Raw genomic sequence first — 27,333 nt, forward strand, 5'->3', positions numbered from 1 at the left:
CTCGATCCAAAAACCAACACATATAACTTAACCACTGAAGCAGATACTTGCTTATAAATAGAAACTAATAGTAACAATTCAAAATTTGGGGCGTTACAGGGGCAGACAAGGAGGAAAGAGTAAATTTTTGGGGAAAAAGTAAAAATGTTTGGGGTTTGGGTTTTGAGGTAAAATGTAAAATATTATAGTTTGGTATTCGGCTTAATCGAATTATTCGGGTTATTTGAATTCAAAAACTCAACTTGACTCGAACTTGAAATTAAAAAAAATCTAGTTGATTTGATTAATTCGATTAGAATAATTCAAAATTCGAGCTTTTTTCAATTTTTTCGAGTCTATTCAAATTTTGCTCACCCTTAATACTGGGAACCAATTAGGATACTAGTTTGGAGATAGGGCTTGAACCAATTAACCTGCAAACTGATACAGATTTATTGAGCCGAGCTAAAAAAAAACTAGTTGAACTAGTTTTCTCTATTTTTTATTTTTATCTTTATGAATTTTTAATAATTGATTTCATCAAACTGGATAAATTGATTAAACCAGTAACTAATGATCTAGCTAGTTTGAATATGGTAATTTTTAATTGGTTATCATTTTTTAAATAGACTTAACGATTTGAGTAAAATTTAAACTAACAAATGTATCAATTTGAGAAAAAATAAATTAAGTACCACATGTGACAAAAATGTTTAAGTATCAAAATAAAAAAATATATAATTTAAATACAAATTTGTAGATTAAGGTTTCTTTTAACAAACTTAACGGATTAAGGAAATTATCAATTTGAGAAAAAAAATAATTTCGATAACAGTCGCTGGTGACAAAAAAGGAATTAACTACCAAAATGAGAGAAAAGGGAAAAGATTGATATAATGTGAATTGAATGACATGTGGCTGGTTGTAATACCCAACAAGCTTTAACAGGTGTCACTGATTAAAATTATATCATATGTATTCTATCAAAAATATATTATGTAAAATTACAATTTTTAAATTTAATTAAAAAATATATTAAAAATTTTAACTCCGGCCAAAACGTGAAATAAATCGTTTTTTAACAGTGTTTTGGAAAAAAAAATTAGGGTTAAGTACCGAAATGATCACTAGAGTATTACTTGTGTTTTATTTTGATTACTAAATTTTTAATTATTTTTATTTTAGTCATTAAACTATATGAAATCAAATATTTTTGTCACTAAATGTTAATGACCGTTTGAAAATTTTTCGAAAGTGTTGAAATGTGTTATTTTTTATTTGTCTAATAAAAAATTTAATCTTCTTTACACATTCTATCAATTTGATTGTAAATATAAAAATTCAATAAATTTAACACCAAATGTTTACAAAATTTGTCACTTTAGTTCAAATTCTAAAAAACAAAATTAATAAATTTAGTTCTTAACATTTACAAAATGAAAATTTTTAATTTTTAAAAATTTTGTAAATTAAAAAGAAAAACAAGTGTAATAATTGTAAAAATTATTAACAATTAAAAAAATCCATAAAGCCGTTAGCTACCTCATAGTCAGTGCCATTTAAAAACATGCTTAGCCATAATAGTACAAGAATTAATGAAAAAGTTGAGTAAAATTCAAAACAATCAATCTTATCGATATACTTTTTCAAGGCTTTTAATGTAAACTAAAAATTCTTGTCCCATCTTGTTCTTCTTCTTTTTTCTACATTGGTTTAAATTATTATTTGCTATTAAGACATTGTCAATTTCAGTATTTGTCTCATTGCTTGATCTTCACAAGAAATTCTAGAAACATAGTATTGTGTTTTTGAGAAACCGTGAACCTTGTTTTGTTAATCTAGGTTTACACCAAATTTCATTATTGTACTCTACTTGTGATTTATTTGTGATTCTTTTTTCAATTTCTTGTATTTGAAAATAGAGTATTAGTGATTTTTTAGTACTGCTGCTAGTTATGTATGAAGTTGCTCAAATTTATGTGTTTAGCCAAAGGGTAGGGGAATCAATGCATCCGCTACACTTACTTTCAATGTTTCGCCTTGTCTTGGGGTTAAACTAAAGTTGAAGTCTCATTTTAAAGTTGAGAGATTAGATCGTGGTGATGATAATTATTTCTTTTTTTTTTTAAGTTTATTTAGGTTTGTGTGTTGAGTTTTTTTAAAAAAAAAATTTACAAACTTTTAAAAATCAAATCTTGTCATTTTGTAAATGTTGATAGTTAAATTTATTGAATTCTTTTAGAATTTGAATTAAAATGAAAAATTTTGTAAACATTGAGGGCTAATTTTGTTGAATTTTTTTATATTGAAGACCAAATTGATAGAATATATAAATATTAAAAAACTAAATTTATTATTAGCCCAATAAAAAAAACCAATTCCACACTTCTTTTAATATTTAGTTTTATATTATTACCAAAATAAATAAAAATAAAAATTCAATCAACCAAATAATCTATAAATAGATTTAGAATGTTGCATGATATATATATTAAAAAAAAGAAAAAAAAAACGATGCATGTGCCCTAATGTTGTGAAGTTTTTTTTTTCATTGAAAATAACAAAATAACTATTTGTTTATATTTTATATTAGTTCTATGGCATACCGCGTGGAAAAGGAAAATTCATGTAAATAATATATTTATAAAAATTTATATTAAAACTAAATGAGATTTTAGTTGAAATAGTTAAGTTAAAAAGTGTAAAATTTATGAGCTATAAGTTTAAATCCTATTGTAGTGTTATTTATAAAAAAAATGAGAAAAGATAAAAATACCTTTATATTAATATTTGTTATATTGTAAAATAAGGATATTTTTAACAAATTTTCAATTGAATAGATGTTTGGGTGAATCCTAATACCAATTAAAGTATATATACACAAACAATTATAAATCAAATTACTTTTAATAAAATGGTATCATTCAATTCAATGACAATAAATGCATTTATAAATACATCAAATGTAAATCTCATGTTTATAAGAAAACACGTAGAAAAAAGTTAAACCAATATTTGAGTCCTAGCTGTGGAGGCATGATTGAGTGAAATCAAATGGACGCTGGTTTTAATTGTATTGAAAGAAACCAATAATCACGTAGGTTGGCAGTTGAACATAATTGAATGGTCTCAACTTTTAATGTGGTGTTAATGTTTGGATCGGATAATCTCAACTTACCTAATAGCTAGGAAAGTAAAATTCAAACATCACCCGCTACTACTTTTGGCTATAAAAACCCTCCTACCCTCAAGCCCTAACCACGACAATCACCAATAGTACTACTACTCCAAGCAAGTATTTTCCTTACACGTTTGTTTTTCTTGTGATTAATCGATATGGCTAGCTCAATGTCCCTTAAACTTGCATGTGTGGTGGTGTTGTGCATGGTAGTGGGTGCACCCCTGGCTCAAGGGGCCGTAACCTGTGGTCAAGTCACAAACTCCCTCGCACCCTGCATTAATTACTTGAGAGGCAGTGGTGCTGGTGCCGTTCCCCCAGGTTGCTGCAGCGGCATCAAATCTCTCAACTCCGCCGCCCAAACAACACCAGACCGGCAAGCAGCTTGCAGATGCATCAAAAGTGCGGCCGCCGGCATTACTGGCATCAACTTTGGCCTTGCAAGCGGACTCCCAGGCAAGTGCGGTGTCAACATCCCTTACAAGATCAGCCCTAGCACTGACTGCAACAGGTTCGTATGAGTTGTTTCATTGCTTATGCTTATTAATTGCTCAACATTTAATGTGGTGTTTTTTGTTGTTTCATTTGCAGCGTCAAGTGAAGTTTTGGCATGGAAAGTTCACCAGCTAGTGGAAGCCAAAATAACGATAGCTACAGAATAAATATGGATGTTAAAATTCCAGAGTTATGCGTTGTGTACTATGCCGCTTTATGCGACTACGTAATATAATCTTTATCTACAAATTAGTATCACTCATGTCTCCATTCCCCTTCTTTCAAGCATCTTATATCAACATTCACGTGATCCATATTTCATTCCTTAAAAAAAAATTAAGAAAACAAAAATTATGAGATTCACTCCATATAAAAAAAATTCAATGTGGCACATAGGAAGTTTATCGTTTCATAATACGATACCCATAATTAAAAAGTTCATTTATATTTGTAACTAGGGTTGAAATCATAAAATTTTTTGTGTAAGTTTGAATTTATATTTTACTAAAAAATAATCTTTATTAATTGTAAAACTTTATAAAAGAAAATATGAGTTTACCTAACCGTATATCCCTATATGTTGCATTGTGGGGTTAAACTCTTTGCATGATAAATCCATTATCTTCATATATCTTGTATTGTGGGGTTAAAGTCTTCGCACGATAAATCCATTATCTTAAAATCTTAGAAGAAAATGAGTGAATGTTGGAAGTTTATTCTTAATGTAATTCTAGAAACTAATTTAATTATTATTATTATTATTACAAATTTGTGCCTTTGTAAAATAAATATATACTTCTATTTTTATTTTTACAAAATACAAATATTAAATTTTAAACCTTATAAACTTTTAACCATAAATTTTTAATCGTTAAACCTAAACCCCACCTCTAATATAAAATCCTTTGTCCACAAACTGTTCCAATCATTTGGGAAAGAGAAAATCAAACTGTAAGCCTGCTAATAATATATCGTTATGATTATTTAACATTTGTTACTTGATTTTGATATTTTTCTTATAATTTCATACTTAATTTTTTTATCCAATTTCACACTTAAACTTTTTAAATATTATACAAATTACCTCAAAATACTAATGATATTAATTTTTTTTATGAGGGAAAAGAAACAGCTAATGTATGGTTGTCATGTGACAAATGATATGGAATTTAATGACAGGGATGATTACATTTATTTGAAGTTTTCTCTATTTTTTTAAACAATATGTTCACAATTTACATTTCATCAAGCCTGAGATTACTTTGACAGTTAATGGCAAGAGTGTTACAAGAGGAACCATATGCTTAAAGTATGACCTAGTTTTCATAAAGCCCTCAAGTCCCATAAAAATATTTTCAGTATTAGAGGAAAATTATGTTAAAAAATTGTACCTACGCTTAATAGAATATTGAAAAATAAAAAAATAATTTTAAAACCCAAAAATAAAAAGAAATTCATTATTAAATTAAAAAGGTAAAATAAAAAAATTAATTAAACTAAAAGTAATTCAACAATTAAAATACAAAAAATCAATCTCATGTCATCCGTCATATGTTAATCATACATTGATTATATTTGCACCTCATAAATATAAAATTATTATTATATTGGAGTAATTTGTAAAACCTTTAACAAGTTAGATACCAAATTGAAAAAAAAAAGAAGCTTAAGTGCTAAATTAAAAAATATATATTAAGTTCGAGAATTAAATTGAAAAAAAAAGCAAGGGTACCAAATAAGCTAAGACCCACACTCAACCCGACTCCTATTAAATATCTCTTCGTCTCACTTCGGCAAGAGACAAAGGATATATAGTTTACACTACTAAAATTCAACCATATATGTAATAGGCCAATTTTGGCCTGGCCTAGTTAATAAATAAAACCCAAACAAATAAATAATAAAAGTCTAAAATTTACAGTCCATTTTTACAAACATCAGGGCCCAATTTACAACATGCATAGCCCAAATAAAAAAAAACTACCCAAACCCAATTACAAAGCCCAAAACAAATCAACCCTAGCCCACTCAAAACATTTCAGCAAAAAAAGTAAACCCTAGTCACATGCCTTCAGCCGCCGCTCCTCCCACACGTTACCCTCGACCACTGCACGCACGTCTGTCACCGCCCTTCTGCACGTCTGACATCTCTGACGACCTGCAACACGCAAGCGAAAGAAGCCAAGCAGAAGAACCAAGAAGAAACGACAAAAAAAAGAGAGGAAGCAAACAGTTTATGACACGACTATAAAAGCTGGAATAAGTCCTTTGTAATTTTTTTAAGCATACTAGAAATAAAAAAGTAGAACAGAAGTTTCGAAAAGGTGTTATTTTGATCTTATTCTTTTTGTCTCGATTCATTTTTCTAGTTTCCTTTTATTTATTCTTAACACGAATCTATTTTTAAAATAAAAAAAAACAAGGAAAAGATTTCCAAAGGTGACCCTTTTTTTTAAAATCTAAATTTTTTCTACCTTTTTTATTTTTTTATTCTCGTTATTTCTCACGAAAAAATAAAGAGAAAAGAAATGAAGGATTTACTTGGGCTGTTTCGCACTCTGGTCGCCGAAAACTCCCTCTCCGGCATCGAAATCGTCCTAGGAAGAAGGTGACAAGGGCCTTTCTTTCGATTTTCTGGTTAGGAAGGCTTTGCCTTCGGTTTCATTTTCTTGAAAAAGGTTAAAAAGGCCGAATTTAAGGGTAGCTCCGACCACCGTCCACGGCGGGGAGCGGAGGTCCGACGACGTACGATGATGGGTTTTATAAACCCTAGCAAAGAAAATAAATGGGAGGGGGGTTGCTCTCTATTTTTTTTAAAAGAAAAAGAAGCATGTAATAGCCCAATTTAGTCCCTAATCAGGATGGTGGTTTCAGGACCACGAATTCGAGTCAGAAAAATATTTAAATATTATTTTTCGTGTTTATTATATGTGAATTTGCATGTGTGAAATTTTCGTATGAAAATTTGATTGTTTGTGTGCTTAATTTAATAAAAGGACTTAATCGCGTAAATTAAAAACTTGATAGTGAAAAGCATAAGGGCCAAATTGTTAATGGCTTTGTAAGTTGAAGCATTTAAGTGGAAATTTGACCATATTTAGTTAGATGGACGGTTGTGACCATGCATTAAAATGGTTTTATATTTTATATCTTAAGGTTAATTTGGTAAATTATGAATTAATAATGTTATAATAAAACATAAAAATAAAACCACCATGCATTTGTTCATCTTTTTGACTGAAAGTTGTGAAAGAAAGAAAAGAAAATAAGCTTGGTGATATTCAGCCATTTCTCAAGCTTGATTCAAGGTTAGTTTGGTTTCGGTTTTTGATAATTTTTACGTTTTTGAAATTGTTACTTCGAATACTATCTGACCCATGCTAGAATTTTTGATTTTGATGAATGTATTGAGCTGTGCCATTGATGAATATTTGTGTTTTGTGATGTTTGGTGATGAAATATTAAAGATATGTTTTAGATTAATATGTTTTGTATTGGAATTTTTGATGATTATGAGTAATTAGGACTAAATTGTAAAAATAATAAATTGAGGGACTAAAATATGAAATAAAAAAATTTGAGGACTTGTTTGGGTGTGGAGAGTATTCGGCCTAAGTATAGCATGAGAAAATTATGCTTGTTTTGTGTTTTATGCAAATAGGACTAATTTGTAAAAGTATGAAATATCAGGGGTAAAATGGTAATTTGCCCATTTATGTGTTGTTGGATTAAATTGAATGAAATTGTGTTTGAATGAGATAAATTTGAAATTTTATAGATCAAGAATAAAAGAAATCGGACTTGGATCGAGGAAAAACAAAAATAGTCGAATAGTCGATTTACATCGTTCGTCGATATCCAAGGTAAGTCTTTAAGCAATTAAACATCATTAATTTTGAATGTAATTTAGTTTAATATACTGATTCGGAATTTTTGGATTTGTAATAGAGTTAGACGAATGTGAAAAAGTATATAAATAATGTATTTGAGTTTAACTCGATTGAGTTATAACATTTGAAAGTCCGTATGAACTATATGGAATATCTGAAATGTTTGATATATGAATTGTTTATAAGACAACTTTATAATAATGATATTCGAGCTTTGAGCCTAGCAAGCCTTGTGCTGGTGAATTTAATCGGGCTTGACGCCCAGTAGGCTTATTACCGTTGTATAAAATCAGACTTTGAGTCTAGCAGGCCTTGTGCAGATGTGATACAGGCTTAGGCCTAGCAGGTTTTATACCGGTGAAATATTATAAGTCTATGCCTAAAAGATTTTATGTTAATGTGATAAATGAATATGTTGAACGAGCTAAAACGATCAGGTACGTGATAGCTGGACTCCCTATTTGAAAACAAGATGAATTTATTTCTTGATATGTGATGAAAAAGAATTCATGAATTTAATGTAGTACATGTGCTAATGTGAGAAATATATTTGATCTTATAATTGTACATGAAGGTATTGTTAAACTTTGAGTGATGAGTATATGTCTTAAAATATATATGTATATGCGATTATATAAATCAATGTGGTTTCGAATTTCTCATATGTATATTCGATTATATAAATCAATGTGGTTTCGAATTTGAGAACATATTGGTGCTATATACTTGTTTATTCGGCCAAAAAGAAGTTGCCTTATGAAAGTATATGTTTTATATGTGTGGAATTAAAAGTTTGAAAATAAAAGTGATTAAAAATGCATAAGTTGATTTATTTAATTGAAATGATTAGTAATTAAATGTTATTATGCTTTAATTGTTTAATTTGCTTAAGGAATACTAAGCTAAGTTATCTTACTTTGTGTATATATATATTTGTCTTTATTTTATAGTTTTTGGAGATCGTTACATGCTTGGAGATTGTCAGTAGAGTCAATCACACTATCATTTATTCTCGGTACCTTTGAAAGTTTTAAATTCAAACTTATGGCATGTATAGGCTGAATGATGTTTTGTTATGATGAACTTTGGCTTTGTATAAAGCCATGCGAAAGTGGCTTATTTAAATGCTTGAATTTGGTTTTGGTATAATGATGGTTTGAGTCCATTTTGGTTATTATGCAATGTGTCAAGGATGAATGAGTGATATCTATTTGAGTGTTGAAGATGCTTGGTAAATTTGGATGTGTGCATTGGATTGATTTGGTTATGGTATGGAAGATTCATGTTTTGTGTGTATATATATATAAATATATCTATTTGAAGTTAATGGTTTACTCTTGAGAGATATAAAATGTAATATGAGTTGGTTTGAAAATTATACAATGATGTATCGTGAATTTAGATATAAGATAAAGGTATATGAGGTGGTTATGTCTAACTTGTGATTCGACAATTGCTTTTATAAATATTCATGCTTGATGAATTGACTTAATATGTATTTCAACTAAAAGTATACTATGTAATAGGTAGGTAATATGTAGGATTATTTGCGTCTTAGGCAAAGTTTAGATGACCAAATTGACGATAAATAGGTTAGTTGTAAATCCGCATTTTTGGTATGTGACATGAGTGCATTTCAAATCTTTACTTGCAATATAAAATGGTTAACAATAAATAAGTAATTGAGTTAAATTTTAGTTTGTGAATTAAGCTTGATAAGTTTCGTTATTAATGTTCTATTATAGTTCATGTTTAATATGGTTAAAAAATATATAAGGTTTATTTGTTTAATGAAACAAATTTTATTATTTGTGAAGATATGAATGTCGTGTATGCTGATGATTAAATTGTCATGTGTTAGATTTTTATTTGATTTAATATGTACATGTTTCGAAATATGTTTTAAAATATTCGATGTTTAACAGATATCCGAATTTGACTTGTATTTGTATATTGTAATGATAGAATTTCGATTAATATTTATTTGGACATTCGTATATACATATGAATATGACTTGTGTGAGTATTGAGAGTTGTGTTTTTTTCCAGTAATGCCTTCGAACCCTAATTCAGCGACGGATACGGGTTTGGGGTGTTACATTTTATTAGTATCAGAGCTACAGTTTAGTTGATTCTAGGACTAATGTAGCATGTGTGAGTTTAGCTATACATGCCATAGTGTTTACTGCGATAATGTGATGACTTCTAACATTGAAAATGTGTTTTCGTATTGTAAATAAATCCCGACAGAGCTGTAGTTGATGATGTCGAGAGTGTAGCGCATGCTCCTGCGCATGAGACAGCACCAGTTGAATCTCGGCTGATCTCGAGTAGCCGTGAGGGGGAGGCTAAACAAGCCTTCTATCAATTGACGAATGATTGGTTTACTCAATATATTTGAACTAACCCGGCTACACAACAACCTCTATCCCCGAATAATTCATCTCCGATACTTGTGGTTCCTCCCATGATTGATTCGATGAGATTTAATAAGCCTTCCGTTGATAAAATTAGAAAACACGGGGCTGAAGAATTCAGAGCTACTGATGATGATGATGCTAAGCTAGCTAATTCTGGCTTGATAATACTATCCGTGTGCTTGATGAGTTATCTTGTACCCCGGATGAGTGCTTAAAATGTGCTATATCCTTGCTACGAGACACCGCATACCACTAGTGGAATACATTAGTATCGGTGGTTCCGAAGGAGCGAGTGACTTGGGACTTCTTTTAGACTGAGTTTCGTAAGAAATATCTCAGTTAGAGATTCATTGACCAGAAGCACAAGGAATTTCTCTAATTAAAATAGGGTCGCATGACTGTGACAGAATATGAGCGAAAATTTGTGAGACTCAGTCGATATGCTCGTGAGTGTGTTTCAACTGAAGCTATCATGTGTAAAAGATTTGAAAACGGTTTGAACGAAGACATTAAATTTCTAGTTGATAGACTTGAAATTAAAGAGTTCGTGGTACTTGTTGAGCGAGCTTGCAAAGCTGAAGAGCTCGGGAAAGAAAAAAGAAAAGCTGATTTTGAAGCTAGAGATTTTCGCAAAAGATCATTGGGTAAGACTTTTTAATTAGCATCGAAGAAGTTCTGAGATGATTCTAGTCAATCTAAAGATACTGCGAGCTTTTCTAGACGAGATTGAGACTGATCCCCTGTGAGTTTGCGAGCCACTTCGATAGTTAGTGTTGGAAATGTTCGACAGAATAGAGTCGAGTGCAAGCATTGTGGTAAATGGCATTCTGGAGATTGCAGATTGCATGACCGGTCTTGTTTTAAATGTGGATCGATGGATTATTTTATCCGAGATTGCCCAATGTTAGCGAGCAAAACACTGTTCAGAATGCAAGACCGAGTAATATGTCAGTGCGAGGCAGACCACCTAGACATTCGGGTAATGTAGGTGGCAGTCAGATAGGGATGAAAGATACAGCAGTTCGATCTGAGGCTCATGCACCTGCCAGAGCATATGCTATACGTGCTCGTGAGGAGGCTTCTTCCCCAAATGTTATTACCGGTACTTTTACTCTTTATGATACTAGTGTTATTACATTGATTGATCCTGGTTCGACTCATTCTTATGTGTGTGAAACATTAGTATCCAGTAAAACTTTGCCTGTTGAGTCTACTGAGTTTGTGATTCGAGTATCGAACCCCCTAGGCCGGTGTGTTCTGGTTGATAAAGTATGTAAGAATTGTCCGTTGATGATTTGAGATTCATGCTTTCCAGCCGATTTGATGTTATTTCCTTTCGATGAGTTCGATATAATTTTGTGTCTGGACTGGCTGACTTTGCACGATGCTGTTGTTAATTACAAAAGAAAGACCATTGATTTGAGATGTCAGAACAACGAGATTACTCAGATTGAATCTAATGATATGAATGGTTTACTAGCAGTAATATCTTCGATGTTAGCTCGGAAGTACGTGAGAAAAGGTTGTACAGCTTACTTTACTTATGTGCTTGATAGTAAAGTGACTGAAAAGAAGATTGAATCTGTACTAGTTGTGTGCGAGTATCCGGATGTGTTTCCTGAAAAATTACCAGGTTTGCCACCTGTCTGAGAGGTAGATTTTAGTATTGAGTTAGTACCGAGGACGTCTCCAATTCCAATAGCTCCGTATCGGATGACACCTACTAAATTAAAAAGAATTGAAAGCTCAGTTGCAATAGTTAACAAATAGAGGTTTTGGACGACCGAGTTTTTCTCCTTGGGGTGCACCAGTTTTATTTGTGAAAAAGAAAGACGGAACTATGAGAATGTGCATTGATTATAGACAGCTCAATAAGGTGACTATAAAGAATAAGTATCCGTTGCCACGGATTGATGACTTGTTTAATCAACTAAAAGGGGCTACAGTGTTTTCAAAGATAGATTTGAGGTCCGGCTACTATCAGTTGCGAGTTTAAGACTCTGATGTGCCAAAAACTGCCTTCCGAACGAGGTACGGACGTTATGAATTTCTGCTTATGCCTTTTGGACTTACTAATGCACCTACTATTTTTATGGATTTGATGAATCGAATTTTTAGACATTAATTGGATCGGTTTGTGGTTGTGTTCATTGATGATATATTGATCTACTCTTGTGGTGAAACTAAACATGCCGAACATTTGAGACTTGTGTTACAGAATTTGCAAGAAAAACAGTTGTATGCGAAGTTCAGTAAATGTGAGTTCTAGTTACATGAAGTTATTTTTTTGGGACATGTTGTTTCAGCATCAGGTATTCGGGTTGATCCAAGTAAAATTTCAGCAATACTTGACTGGAAACCTCCAAGAAACGTTTCTAAAGTCTGAAGTTTTTTGGGACTTGCGGGTTACTATAGGCGATTTGTGAAAGATTTCTCTATGATTGCAACCTCGATGACGAAGCTATTACAGAAAGATGTTAAATTTGAGTGGTCTGAAAAGTGCCAGAAAAGTTTTGATCAGTTGAAATTCCTTTTGACCGAAACTCTAGTGCTAGTTCAGCCAGAATCGGGTAAAGAATTTGTTATCTATAGTGATGCATCTTTAGATGGTTTGGGTTGTGTACTGATGCAAGAAGGCAAAGTTATAGCTTATGCCTTGAGACAGTTAAAGCTACATGAAAAGAACTATCTGACACACGACCTAGAGTTGGCAGCTATTGTATTTGCGTTGAAAATTTGGCGTCACTATCTGTTTGGTGAAAAATGTCATGTTTATTCTGATCACAAAAGCTTGAAGTACTTGATGACTCAGAAAGATCTGAATTTGAGACAACACCGATGGTTAGAATTGCTAAAAGACTATGAACTGGTGATTGACTATCACCCAGGAAATTGACTATCACCCGGGAAAGGCTAATGTTGTTGCTAATGCTCTAAATCAAAAATCCCCGTTTTCTTTGCGTGCAATGAATGCACATATGGTCATGTCAAATGATGGTACGATAATAGCCGAGTTAAAAGTAAGACTGTTATTTATTCAGCAGATTTACGAAGCTCAGAAGGTCGATAATGATTTGATAGTAAAGCGGGCTCAATGTGATTCGAACGTTGATTCAGAATTTCTAGTGGATTCCGAGGGATGTTTGCAATTCAGAAACCGAATATGTGTTCTGAGAAATACAGAGTTGATTCAGATGATTTTGAATGAAGCTCATAACAGTCGGTTATCTGTTCACTCGGGTAGTACGAAGATGTGTAATGATCTGAAACAGCACTATTAGTGCCAAGGTATGAAACGAGACATTTTTGACTTTGTATCGAAATGTTTAATCTGTCAGAAAGTAAAAGCCGAGCGTCAGGTACCTTCTGGATTGCTACAGCTGATCATGATACCTGAATGGAAATGAGATAGAGTCACGATGGATTTTGTATCCAGTTTACCGATGACATTGAGCAAGAAAGATGCAATCTGGTTTATTGTGGATAGATTGACTAAATCATCTCACTTTGTTTCAGTTTGTATAGATTATTCACTCGATAAACTTGCTGAGTTATATGTTTCTTAGATTGTGAGACTACATAGAGTACCTATTTCTATTGTGTCTGATAGAGATCCGAGGTTTACATCGCGGTTTTGGAAGAGACTGCAAGATGCATTAGGTACTAAACTACATTTTAGCACTAATTTTCATCCCCAGATAGATGGTCAGTCTGAGCGAATCATTCAGATACTTGAGGATATGTTGAGATGTTGTATTCTCGAGTTTGAAGGTACGTGGGAACAATACCTACCTCTGATTGAATTTGCATACAATAATAGCTTTCAATCGAGTATCAAAATGGCACCTTTCGAGGCTTTGTACAGTCATAAATGTCGTACACCATTGTATTGGACTGAGCTCAGTGAAAATAAGATATCCAGGGTTGATTTGGTCAGAGAAATTGAACAGAAAGTGAAAGTGATTCATGAAAGTTTAAAAGCAGCATCAGATCATCAGAAATCATATGCGGACTTGAAACGTAAAGATATAGAGTTTCAAATCGGGGATAGAGTATTTTTGAAAGTCTCACCATGGAAGAAAATACTCAGATTCAGTCGTAAAGGCAAGTTCAATTCGAGATTCATTGGACCGTATGAGATTATAGAGCGGATTGGGCCGGTTGCGTATAGACTATTGTTGCCACCTGAGCTAGAAATGATCCACAATGTATTCCATGTTTCAATGCTTCGTAGATATCGATCTGATCCTTCACATGTGATTAGTCCATCTGAGATTGAGATTAAGCCCGATTTAAAGTATGAAGAAGAACCGATTTGTATTCTAGCTCGTGAAATTAAAGAGTTGCGAAATAATAAAATTTCGTTAGTTAAAGTACTGTGGCATAAACACGGAGTTGAGGAAGCAACGTGGGAACCAGAAGATGTAAAGAGAGAACGCTATCCAAACCTATTCACCGTTAAGATTTTCGGGGACGAAAATCCGTAAGAGGAGAGAGTTGTAACAACCCAATTTAGACCCTAATCAGAATGGTGGTTTCAGGACCACGAATTCGAGTCAGAAAAATATTTAAATATTATTTTTCGTGTTTATTATATGTGAATTTGCATGTGTGAAATTTTCGTATGAAAATTTGATTGTTTGTGTGCTTAATTTAATAAAAGGACTTAATCGCGTAAATTAAAAACTTGATAGTGAAAAGCATAAGGGCCAAATTGTTAATGGCTTTGTAAGTTGAAGCATTTAAGTGGCAATTTGACCATATTTAGTTAGATGGACGGTTGTGACCATGCATTAAAATGGTTTTATATTTTTATATCTTAAGGTTAATTTGGTAAATTATGAATTAATAATGTTATAATAAAACATAAAAATAAAACCACCATGCATTTGTTCATCTTTTTGACTGAAAGTTGTGAAAGAAAGAAAAGAAAATAAGCTAGGTGATATTCAGCCATTTCTCAAGCTTGATTCAAGGTTAGTTTGGTTTCGGTTTTTGATAATTTTTACGTTTTTGAAATTGTTACTTCGAATACTATCTGACCCATGCTAGAATTTTTGATTTTGATGAATGTATTGAGCTGTGCCATTGATGAATATTTGTGTTTTGTGATGTTTGATGATGTAATATTAAAGATATGTTTTAGATTAACATGCTTTGTATTGGAGTTTTTGATGATTTTGAGTAATTAGGACTAAATTGTAAAAATAATAAATTGAGGGACAAAAATGTGAAATAAACGAAATGTGAGGACTTGTTTGGGTGTGGGGAGTATTCTACTTAAGTATAGCATGAGCAAATTATGCTTGTTTTGTGTTTTATGCAAATAGGACTAATTTGTAAAAGTATGAAATATTAGGGGTAAAATGGTAATTTTCCATTTATGTGTTGTTGGATTAAATTGAATGAAATTGGTTTGAAATTTTATAGATCAAGAACAAAAGAAATCGGACTTGGATCGAGGAAAAACAAAAATAGTCGAATAGTCGATTTACATCGTTCGTCGATATCCGAGGTAAGTCTTTAAGCAATTAAACATCATTAATTTTGAATGTAATTTAGTTTAATATGCTGATTCGGAATTTATGGATTTGTAATAGAGTTAGCCGAATGTGATAAAGTATATAAATAATGTATTTGAGTTTAACTCGATTGAGTTATAACATTTGAAAGTCCGTATGAACTATATGGAATATCTGAAATGTTTGATATATGAATTGTTTATGAGACAACTTTATAATAATGATATTCGGGCTTTGAGCCTAGCAATCCTTGTGCTGGTGAATTTAATCGGGCTTGATGCCTAGCAGGCTTATTACCGGTGTATAAAATCAAACTTTGAGTCTAGCAGGCCTTGTGCCAGTGTGTGATACAGGCTTAGGCCTAGTAGGTTTTATGTCGATGAAATATTTTAAGTCTATACCTAAAAGATTTTATGTTGATGTGATAAATGAATATGTTAAACGAGCTAAAACGATCAGGTACGTGATAGTTGGACTACCTATTTGAAAACAGGATGAATTGATTTCTTGATATGTGATGAAAAAGAATTCATGAATTTAATGTAGTACATGTGCTAACGTGAGAAATATATTTGATCTTATAATTGTACATGAAGGTATTGTTAAACTTTGAGTGATGAGTATATGTCTTAAAATATATATGTAAATTCGATTATATAAATCAATGTGGTTTCGAAATTTGAGAACATATTGGTGCTATATACTTGTTTATTCGGCCAAAAAGAAGTTGCCTTATGAAAGTATATGTTTTATATGTGTGGAATTAAAAGTTTGAAAATAAAGGTGATTAAAAATGCATAAGTTGATTTATTTAATTGAAATGATTAGTAATTAAATGTTATTATGCTTAAATTGTTTAATTTGCTTAAGGAATACTAAGCTAAGTTAGCTTACTTTGTGTATATATATATTTGTCTTTGTTTTATAGATTTTGGAGATCGTTACATGCTTGGGGATCGTCAGTAAAGTCAATCGTACTATCGTTTATTCTAGATACCTTTGAAAGTTTTAAATTCAAACTTATGGCATGTATAGGCTGAATGATGTTTTGTTATGATGAACTTTGGCTTTGTATAAAGCCATGCGAAAATGGCTTATTTAAATTCTTGAATTTGGTTTTGGTATAATGATGGTTTGAGTCCATTTTAGTTATTATGCAATGTGTCAAGGATGAATGATACTTGTGATATCTATTTGAGTGTTGAAGATGCTTGGTAAATTTGGATGTGTGCATTGGATTGATTCGGTTATGGTATGGAAGATTCATGTTTTGTATATATATAAATATATCTATTTGAAGTTAATGGTTTACTCTTGAGAGATATAAAATGTAATATGAGTTGGTTTGAAAATTATACAATGATGTATCGTGAATTCAGATATAAGATAAAGGTATATGAGGTGGTTATGTCTAACTTGTGATTCGGCAATTGCTTTTATAAATATTCATGCTTGATGAATTGACTTAATATGTATTTCAACTAAAAGTATACTATCTAATAGGTAGGTAATATGTAAGATTATTTTCGTTTTAGGCAAAGTTTAGATGACCAAATTGACGATAAATAGGTTAGTTGTATATCCGCATTTTTGGTAAGTGACATGAGTGCATTTCAAATCTTTACTTGCAATATAAAATGGTTAACAATAAATAAATGATTGAGTTAAATTTTAGTTTGTGAATTAAGCTTGATAAGTTTCGTTATTAGTGTTCTATTATAGTTCATGTTTAATATGGTTAAAATATATATAAGGTTTATTTGTTTAATGAAACAAATTTGATTATTTGTGAAGATATGAATGCCGTGTATGCTGATGATTAAATTGTCATGTGTTAGATTTTTATTTGATTTAATATGTACATGTTTTGAAATATGTCTTAAAATATTTGATGTTTAACAGATATCTGAATTTGACTTGCATTTGTATATTGTAATGATAGAATTTCGATTAATATTTGTTTGAAAATTTGTATATACATATGAATATGACTTGTGTGAGTACTTAGAGTTGTGTTTTTGTCCAGTAATGCCTCTTGACCCTAATTCGGCGACGGATACGGGTTAGGAGTCTTACAAAGTAAATGGCAAAAAATAAAAAAATAAAAAACTGGTTTAAATAGCAAGGCAAAACAATGTTGTTTTGCACCTAAAGCCCTAACACCAAAACGGCGTCGTATAGGCCTTGACCCGCGCGATCCGACCTGCTCCAAGGGGGTTTTGCGCGTTTTTGAGTTAAGGACTACTTGCGCTCGTAGTCCCTTCGATTTTGGGTTTGTTATGTTTGGCCCTTTTATTATTTTTATTTTTTTATAGATTTAACTGCTTAATTTTATTTGGTTTTCGATTGAGTCCTTGGCTCTCTAATGCTTTGAAAACGGACATGCATCCTTGGAGTTAGGGAATAATTACATATTTAACCCCTGTTCTTTCGCGCGTGTCTTATCTTAGGCCTTGCTTCCTTTTTTTTTGTTTTTTTTAGATGTGGCCCTTAATTTTAATCTTTTTTTTTAATTCGACCCTTAACCCTATAACATTAAACTTTTTTTATATTTTACTTATTATATTTTTTTCATTTATTTATTTTAAACAGTTTTATATGTTATTTATTTTAGATTTTTATATATTAATTCTTTAAACTGTCTTATGTATTATGTATTTAAAATTGCTTTACAAAATTTTTTTATTTTAAACTTACTTATTTTATTTATTTTTTAATGCTTTCATATATCGTTTATTAACCTTTTATACATTATTTACTTTAGATATTTTTATATAAATTATTTATTTTAAACTATTATATATTTTAAATTTTCATTTAAACTATTATATATTTTAAATTTTCATGTATAATATTCAATTCAAACTATTTTATAGGTTATTCATTTTAAAATTTTTGTATTACTTATTTTAAGTTGTTTTATTATTATAAATTATAAATTTTTCTTTTTTATACATTATTTATTCGAAACTGTTTTTATATTAATTACTTTAAGTCGTTTCATTTATTATCCATTTTAAACCTTTTTTTTATATATTATTTATTTAAAACTGTCTTATTATTTATTTTAAATTATTTTATATTATTTATTTCATTTTTCTTTGATTATTAATGTTGGTTTTCTAAATAATGTATGTTATGTGATTATTACCATTGCGTGAATACTGTCATCATATGCTTTAGGAATTATTTATTAATATTTTCATGTTGTTGACATTCATTGACATAGCATTTAATTCATGTATTATCATTTCATGCTCTATATTCCCTTTTATTTCATTTTGTTTAAATCATATCGCGTATTAACCTCAAATGTATTTATCCAAATATGAACCATTTTATTCCAAACAAAATAAACGCCCATTGCTAAGTGTTGCTCTTGTTATTATTCAAAAAGGAAAATCTTCAAAATAAGACAATATTTCGCGTTTCGGGAATTCAAGAAATTGTACCCTAACTTACGGGGTTTCGATTTTCTTGGTAAACCTAAATAGCTAAATATCCTTTTTAGATTTCAAAATACGCAAAGTTCTCAATAAAAATTAAATGCAAACTTATTCCCGAGGATTAAAACGTCGCATCTTAACTTACGGGATGTGGCATTTTGTTATATCGGGATGAGAGGGCCTTTGATGCTCATTTTAACTTAATTCAAGCATTTTTCAAAACAAACATTAATAAAAATGGATTGTATTTTAATTCTTTTCAAGTTTGCAACATTTGACATTAGGACATTAATCAATCAATTAGGTACCAAATTTGGGCATTACGAGGGTGCTAATCATTCTTTGTACGTAACCGACTCCCGAACCCGTTTTCTTGAATTTCTTAGACCAAAAAGTATTGTTTTAATAAATCAAAACTGTTTATTAAAAACAACCATTTTACGAGGTGACTTGATCACACCTCATCAAAAAAAAGATTGGTGGCGACTCTATTTTCGTTTTTTTAAAAAGTTGACTCTTTTTCGAAAAATGATTTCGACCGCTTGGCGACTCCACTGGGGACTTTTGAGAGTCAAGCCATAAATTGATTAATTATTGTCTTTTGTCAAAAAATTGAAAATCCGTTTTAAACTTACAATCCTTTCATTGCATTTCATTTTTGTGGTTTTCGTCGTTTTGTATGATTGGCTTTTGGTTCGAGTCTTAGTATAATTTTGCGCATCATATTGCATAATTGGTCAATTTTACCCTTTTAAGTAGGAGTGAGAAACTATTCCTTCGTGAGGTCTTGACCTCCGTATAGGATAGTAGATTGCTTTTGAGATACATCCGTACTTGCGCCTTTGTGAGATTTTTATCTCCGTATAGTCGTAGGGAAATGTATTCCCCTGAACTGAACTCGGTCCGTATGAGCCTATAATGGGTGAGGATCGAGGAATCTTCCGATTCAGGTACCTTTACTTTTGAACTAAACCACATGTAATTATTCCTAAGAGCCTATCCTAGGTAGAACCACGCTAAACCCTAGCGGTTACCCGAATAGGTGCTTGATTATTTCCTATTTGCTTTGAATTTTTTTTTTGTATATAATACTGACTTGTTGTGTTTTTCTGTTATTGCATGGCATTACATTATAAAAAGGTGTTGATTCAAAAAGCTTAGCATTGAAAAGGGGTTTCTTGATAGAGTGGAGGATAATGCGGTCGTCCGAATATGGTCCGAGAGGATGCAGCAAGAGAAATGTGATAGTTTGACTGAGGGATATGAATCAGAGTTGTCAAATTTCACCCGCATTAGCGTGACTTAGAATAACCTACAAGAATTAAAGAAGATATGACACCAATGGAGTGACGAGATTAAGCAGCTATTTTACTATAACTACGGCGACTTGCCCTATCTACTCGATATAAAGGTGGACAAGCATTTATTCCAAGCCCTTGCCCAGTTTTGGAATCCCGCCTACAGTTGCTTCACTTTTGGGAGAGTTGATTTGGTACCAACCGTGGAGGAGTACATGGCCTTACTTCGTTGCCTGAGGATTAAAGCTGACAAAGCTTATTCCAGAGCTGCTAACGTCCCTACCTTTGTAAAGAAATTGATGAATATCATGAGGATGAGTGAGCAGTGGGTTGCAGCTTGGATTAAGCAAAAATGAGACAGTAAATGTATTCCTTGGAAGAACTTGAGAGATCTAATTCTAGCACATCCGGATATGAAGAAGAGGGTTGACGTTTTCGCTTTGAGCATCTAAGGTTTGGTCATCTTTCCCAAGGCATTAGGAAATGTAGATGAAGCAGTCTCAGACCTATTCGATCGACTTGATAAAAAGGTCACACCCATCCCTGCAATCTTAGACGAAACTTTCAAATCTTTGAATGCTTGCCGGAGAGCAGGTGAGGGGAGGTTCATAGGATGTGCGCAGCTTTTGCTATCATGGTTTCATATCCACTTTTGGAGGGTAGAAAAAGTCTCATATCGAGTTTTTTTCGAAACTACTCTCTATTGAAGGAACTAGTGGCTACGCCAAGGCGAGATGACTTTTCCGAAGAGAAATGGATAGCGATTCTCTAGAATGTACAAGTTGAAGACGTCGAATGGAGGGCTCCATGGATGATCCCTGATGAGATCTTGTATCGGTGTGGTGACTTTGACTGGGTCCCTCTACTTGGGATATGGGGAGCTACTGGATACGGTCTACTACTTGTGCTAAGACAGTATCGATCAAGGCAGTTCATACCTATGACACAAGGGTTGGCTCAGTGCAAGTTTTCATATAAGAGCGATAATTATAAGAAGAGAGTTCGTGAGATATCGAATGCGTGGAACCAAACCCGTAGGCTGAAGGACTCAGGCGAGACCAATGACGACCCCCGAGTATGATTGGTGGTGGGGTAAAAGAATCAACGACAATATCCCAATGCCAAGTCAAAAAAATGCTCGACCAATAGAGGAGCACTTACGAGTAGTCCCGTTTGAATTAGAAATCATCAAGCAAGATTTTGAGAAAAGGAGTCAAAAATTGGGCAAGAAAATAAAGCAGTTAGAGGAGGAAAAGATGTGGCTAGGACTAGACATCGACATCCATAAGCTAGAGGCTGAGAAACTAAGGAAAGGAAAGAATAAGGCCAAAGAAGATTTGGACAGTTTGAAAACGTATTACAAGAAGTTATGTTTGTCAAAAAGAACTGCTGGTTTGGGCAAGACATCAGAGCAATGGCAATAAGAAATTAAAAAAGAAAAAACTAGAGCCGATAGTGGGAGAAGAAGTTTCAAGATGCTCAAACACGGGATGGTGCTCTAAAAAGGAGTTTGCTAGATAGCCAAAGTGAAAAGGAGAAGTTAAGAGCTCGGGCGGCAAAGTTAGAAAAGTAATTACATCAACATCGTAGTCGCAACTCCATCATCGAATTAAGGGCCAGCCTAAACAAGATTGGGGAGTTGAAAGGAAGGATAGAAGAGCTCGAGAATGCACTGCGAAATGGTAAACTTCGAGTTGAACTTCTTGAAGCAAGTAATGAACATTGTAAAGAACAACTCCACCGCTCTCAAGATCAAATCAGAGATAGGGATTATGTCATGGGTGAAGCTGTGGCTCAAGTACGAGAAGTGCTGACCATTTACAAAACCTGGCGGTTCAGGCTAATGTACTAAGTGTAAAGTATGAGTCGGAATCAGGTCAGGGCAGAGAGTTAGCTTGGCTTCTTAGGAAGGTTAAGGCTTTGGGCATTAGGGCAAAGTCGTATATGTAATCTATCTTATGTAAAGAAATTTGTTTTCTAGCAAAGCTGTTCTAATAAAATTGAATCAGAATCAACGTCTCTTTTTGTTTTCATTTCTTTAATTTGCATTACATTTCATCATATGCATTAAGTTTTATAAAAAGACCCTAATTAAACAAAATTATTTCAGTTAATCTGGAAACGAAAAAGTGTCAACCAGCCGAATATCGCTACAATACCCGTCGCAAAACCAAAGCAAAGTATCAGAGATTAGAAAGATTGGAACAAATGCAAAGAGATATACAATAACAATTGCAAACACAGATGCAAGAGCAATTGGCTAGAATCGAACAAGACATGAGGGAACAAATGCAAGAATCCCAAAATAATATGATAAGTCAATTGGCACAGTTGCTGGCTAGAGAACGCGAAAAAGGGAAGGGTATTGCAGTTAACTCGGGGAACGATAATGAAAACCTTGCCTATCCCTCGGGTTTTGCTCTAGTCAATGTCCAACCACAACCAGAGGCGTACCCACGGGGGGTACCACTCATTATCAAGCCCCAGTAATATCAGGCTGGTGCCTCGACACCGATGAACTTTCCAACAGGCTCGGGCTCCAATCCAAGGGATAATCCAACTAATCCAGTTGTTTCTAACCTTGATGATGTAGCAGAAATAGAAAAAGTAAGAGTAGATCTACCAAAACAACTCGAGGACTGTTGCAAATGGCTTGAAGAGAAATTCAAAGCAATGGAGACTGTTGACTACCATTGCGGGGTTGATGCCAAAGATTTGAGCTTGGTCCTAGATTTGATCCTCCCACCAAAATTTAAAACTCTAGAGTTCGAAAAATACAACGAGACTAGCTGCCCCGAAGCCCACATCACATTATTCTGTCAAAGGATGACAGGATACATTAATAATGATCAGTTATTAATTCACTGCTTCCAGGATAGTCTAGTTGGGTCTGCGGCCAAATGGTACAACCAGCTAAGCCGTACCCAAATTAATTCGTGGAAAGACTTGGCACAAGCTTTCATGAAGCAATACAGCCACGTAACAGACATAGCACCTAACCAAATCACGTTACAAAATATGGAAAAGAAACCAAATGAGAGCTTCAGGTAGTACGCCTAAAGATAGAGAGAGATAGTGATGCAAATCCAACCACCTTTCTTAGAGAAGGAAACGACCATGCTTTTTATCAATACTTTGAAGGCTCCATTCATTAACCATATGCTAGGAAGCGCTGCTAATAGCTTTTCAAATATAGTGATGTCTAGAGAGATGATAAAAAATGCGCTAAGATGTGGGAAGATAGACGTGGGTTAGAGTACCAAGAGATCAGCCCCTAAAAAGAAGAAAAACGAGATAAATAATGCGAGCACATACAACAAGGGTTATTCAAAACCCATTACTGTAAGCCAGCTAAGGACGGTGACTACTAGCCATCAAGGCCCTCCAAGGCAAGAATCCAACCCGAGGCCAAATATAGAGAGGCTCCAGTTTACGCATATTCCGATGTCATATAGGGAGTTGTATCAGATTCTATTCGATGCTCATGTAGTGTTCCCTTTCTACTTGAAGCCTATGCAACCTCTGTTCCCAAAATGGTATGATGCAAATGCCCAATGTGAGTACCATGCAGGGATAATCGGGCACTCGATCAAGAACTGGACTATGTTTAAAAAGTTGATAGAAAGATTTATCAAAATGGGTATCGTAAAGTTTGACACCTATCAGAACCCAACGTAGCAAGAAATCCATTGCCCGATCATGTTAATAAAGGGATAAATGCGATAGTCGAGAGCGGGGGCAAAAGAATCAAGGCCAATGTGGCAGAAGTAAAAACCCCACTGAGTTGGGTTCGAAAATAAATGGTCGATAGAGGTTTGATCATACAACATTCAGGGGAAAGACCTAGAGAAGCGAGAAAATATGTGAGTTTCATGCCGATGAGGGTCATGACATCTAAGAGTGCAATGAGTTCAGGTCTATAGTCCAAAATCTGATGGACAATAAAGAGATGGAATTTTATGAGAAAACCAAAGGATTAGAAGAATGAGAGGTTTACACCTCAGAGGAGGGATCAGCAGAAAGGGTCCAAAAAGTTAATCACCCAGTGGTGATAATTTTGCGACCAAGGAACAATTAAGCAGGAATACAAATGGCACCAAGAGTCATAATCCAGAAACCTGTATCCTTTCCCTACAAGGATAGCAAAAGGGTTCCTTGGAACTATGACTACAACGTGACAATCCCGGGAGAGGTGAACCCAACTAAAGCTTCAGAGGAAAGCCAAGATATAGGTTTTTATACACGTAGTGGGAGGCTTTATGATCCTGTGGGTAAAAGAATCGGAACTGTAGGAAAGACCCCAATAGTAGAGCAAAAGAAGGAGAAGACGATCAGGCTCGAATCGCCAGTTAACGAGCCAATAACTGAGAATGAAGCTAGGGAATTCCTGAAATTTTTAAAGCATAGCGAGTATAGCGTTGTAGAACAGCTGCATAAGCAACCGGCTCACATCTCAGTGCTAGCTTTACTCTTAAGTTTGGAGACACATCGTAGCACGCTAATGAAAGTGTTAAATGAAACTTATGTCGCTGACGATATCTCTGTAAACAAACTGGACCGTCTAGTCAACAATATAAGTGGTAACAACTTCATCTTCTTCAATGATGATAAGATACCTCCTGGGGGTATGGGATCTACAAAGGCTCTACATATCACCACCTGTTGTAAAGGATATACATTTCTGGGTGTGTTAATTGATAATGGATTGGTATTGAATGTCTTGCCTTTATCCATGCTGAATAGGTTGCTTGTGGATAGCTCTCACAGGAAGACATGCCAAAACATAGTAAGGGAATTTGATGGCACCGAAAGGAGAGTAATGGGAAGAATTGATATACCCCTTCTGATTGGCTCGAACATGTACAAGGTGGACTTCTTGGTAATAGACATTAAGCCCTCTTACAATTGCTTGTTGAGGAGGCATTGGATTCACTCAGCGGGAGCAGTACCGTCGTCATTACACCAAAAGTTAAAGTTGGTAACTGAGGGTAGACTGGTAACGATAAACGCGGAGGAAGATATTATTGCATCCGTTACCAGCGACGCACCATACATAGGGACGGACGACGAGGCGTTAGAATGTTCATTTTGATTGTTAGAATTTGTCAATGCAACATTCATTATCGAAGGGAATAGGATCCCAATGCCCAAAATATCCAATACTACAAGAATGGGCCTGGGATTGATGATTGGAAAGGGAGCCTTACCGGGAAGAGAACTCGGAAGATATCTCCAAGGAAGGGTCGAGGCATCGATGTTGAAAGGTAAACGAGACTGCTTTGGCTTAGGATTTAAGCCAGATGCAAGGCAAAAGAAAAAAGGAGCAAGAGAAGAAACAAGAAAAGAGAATAGCACATTTAAGTGGGGGAAAGGTCAAATGGGAGCCAATGACCTTTCCTCATAGATCTAGAATGTTTGTGTCAGGAGGAACAATCTACCCCGAATAGAAGATGACAAGAAAAGGTGTGTGCTGAAGAAATGTTAGAAAATTTGAGCATTAACGCCATATCCGAGGAAGGAACAGGAGAAGGAAATATATCAGGCATTTGCCCATACGTGCCGATGAGCGTTTTGAACAATTGGACCAAGGAGCAGATCCCTATAACTTTTAAAATTAATTCAGAGTAATGTCCAAAACAAGCTTATTGCTCTTAGCCTAGGGCAATAAGAGTCCTTTTGTGAAATAGGCTCTTGTCCAGTATCGTTATTTCAACAAAAATGCGTTTTTGCGTATCATCTTGAGCATATATCCTTTTATTCTTTCTATTTCATTCATAATCATACCACACAAATAAATATTCTTAGATTTTTTTGTTCTTTGGATTTTTTTCATCCTTATAACAGGTCTCTAGATATTAATGGTATGAGAAACGCAGCTACTAACTCAGAGTCTCCTTTTGAGCAAGATATGTGTATGAAAGATTCTCAGGATTTTGAAGATGACCAAAACTGTAACCTATCTCCTGATTTTTTAAGGATGGTAGAGCAAGATGAGAAACAAATCCTACCTCACAAGGAGTCAGTGGGAATTGTGAGCTTAGGAGAGGAAAAAGAGGTGAAGATTGGAGCTTGTATCGTTGCAGAGACAAAATGAGACCTTATTGAGTTACTTCGAGAATTCAAGGATGTCTTTGCATGGTCATATCAGGACATGCCTGGGTTGAATACTGACATCGTGGTACACCGACTCCCTATAAAAGAAGAGTGTAAGCCAGTTTCTTACAAGTGGTTAAATACTCAAAATGGGTAGCCAATATAGTCCCTGTTCCTAAGAAAGATGAGAAAGTGTGAATGTGCATGAACTACAGGGATTTGAACAAGGCCAGCCCAAAAGACAATTTCCCGTTGCCTCACAATGATACTTTAGTGGATAACACAGTAGGTTACTTGCTTTTCTCCTTCATGGACGGCTTCTCGGGATACAACCAGATAAAAATGCATCCTGAACACATGGAAAAGACCACATTCGTAATCATGTGAGGAACTTTTTGTTATAAGGTGATGCCATTTGGACTAAAAAACGCAGGAGCGACATATCAGAAAGCCATGGTAACTCTATTCCATGATATGATGCACAAGGAGATCGAAGTTTACGTCGACGATATGATTACAAAATCTAAAATAGAAAAAAAAGCATGTGCAAATCCTGAGGAAACTATTCTTAAGGTTAAGAAAGTTCCAGCTAAAGCTCAATCCCGCAAAATGTACGTTCGAGGCTAGGTTAGGAAAGCTGTTAGGATTCGTAGTCAGTGAAAAGGGGATAGAGATTGACCCAGACAAAGTCAAGGCTATACAAGAATTGCCTCCACCTCGCACTAAAAAAGAAGTTTGAGGTTTCCTAGCAAGACTAAATTACATCACCCGGTTCATTTCACAACTAACAGAGAAATGCGACCCCATATTCCGTCTCTTTAGGAAACACAACCCAGGTGTATGGGATAAGGAGTGCCAGAAAACTTTTGATAAGGTCAAACATTACTTGTCCAATGCCCTAGTACTAATGCCACTTTGCTCAGATAAGCTGTTGATACTGTACTTGGCAGTATTTGAAAATTCCATGAGATGCGTGCTAGGCCAACATGATGAGTCAGGAAGAAAAGAAAAA

The 27,333-nt window shown here is 33.8% G+C and overlaps 1 protein-coding gene across 1 annotated transcript; it reads left to right on the plus strand.

The window, feature by feature from the left end:
* The first annotated feature begins 3,239 nt into the window (after window positions 1-3,239).
* LOC107896815 (non-specific lipid-transfer protein-like) lies at window positions 3,240-3,966 on the plus strand. The gene is made up of 2 exons (NM_001405294.1): window positions 3,240-3,668; window positions 3,749-3,966. Exons 1-2 carry the CDS (start codon window positions 3,316-3,318, stop codon window positions 3,756-3,758), a joined length of 363 nt encoding a protein of 120 aa, NP_001392223.1. The 5' UTR covers window positions 3,240-3,315; the 3' UTR covers window positions 3,759-3,966.
* The last annotated feature ends 23,367 nt before the right edge of the window (window positions 3,967-27,333 follow it).

Source organism: Gossypium hirsutum, chromosome A10 (assembly GCF_007990345.1).
Source record: "Gossypium hirsutum isolate 1008001.06 chromosome A10, Gossypium_hirsutum_v2.1, whole genome shotgun sequence".
NCBI classification, from domain to species: Eukaryota; Viridiplantae; Streptophyta; class Magnoliopsida; order Malvales; family Malvaceae; genus Gossypium; species Gossypium hirsutum.

Bases quoted from the DNA above. Each gene is read 5' to 3' on its own strand.
- LOC107896815 (NM_001405294.1), top strand. From the start codon at position 3,316: ATGGCTAGCTCAATGTCCCTTAAACTTGCATGTGTGGTGGTGTTGTGC.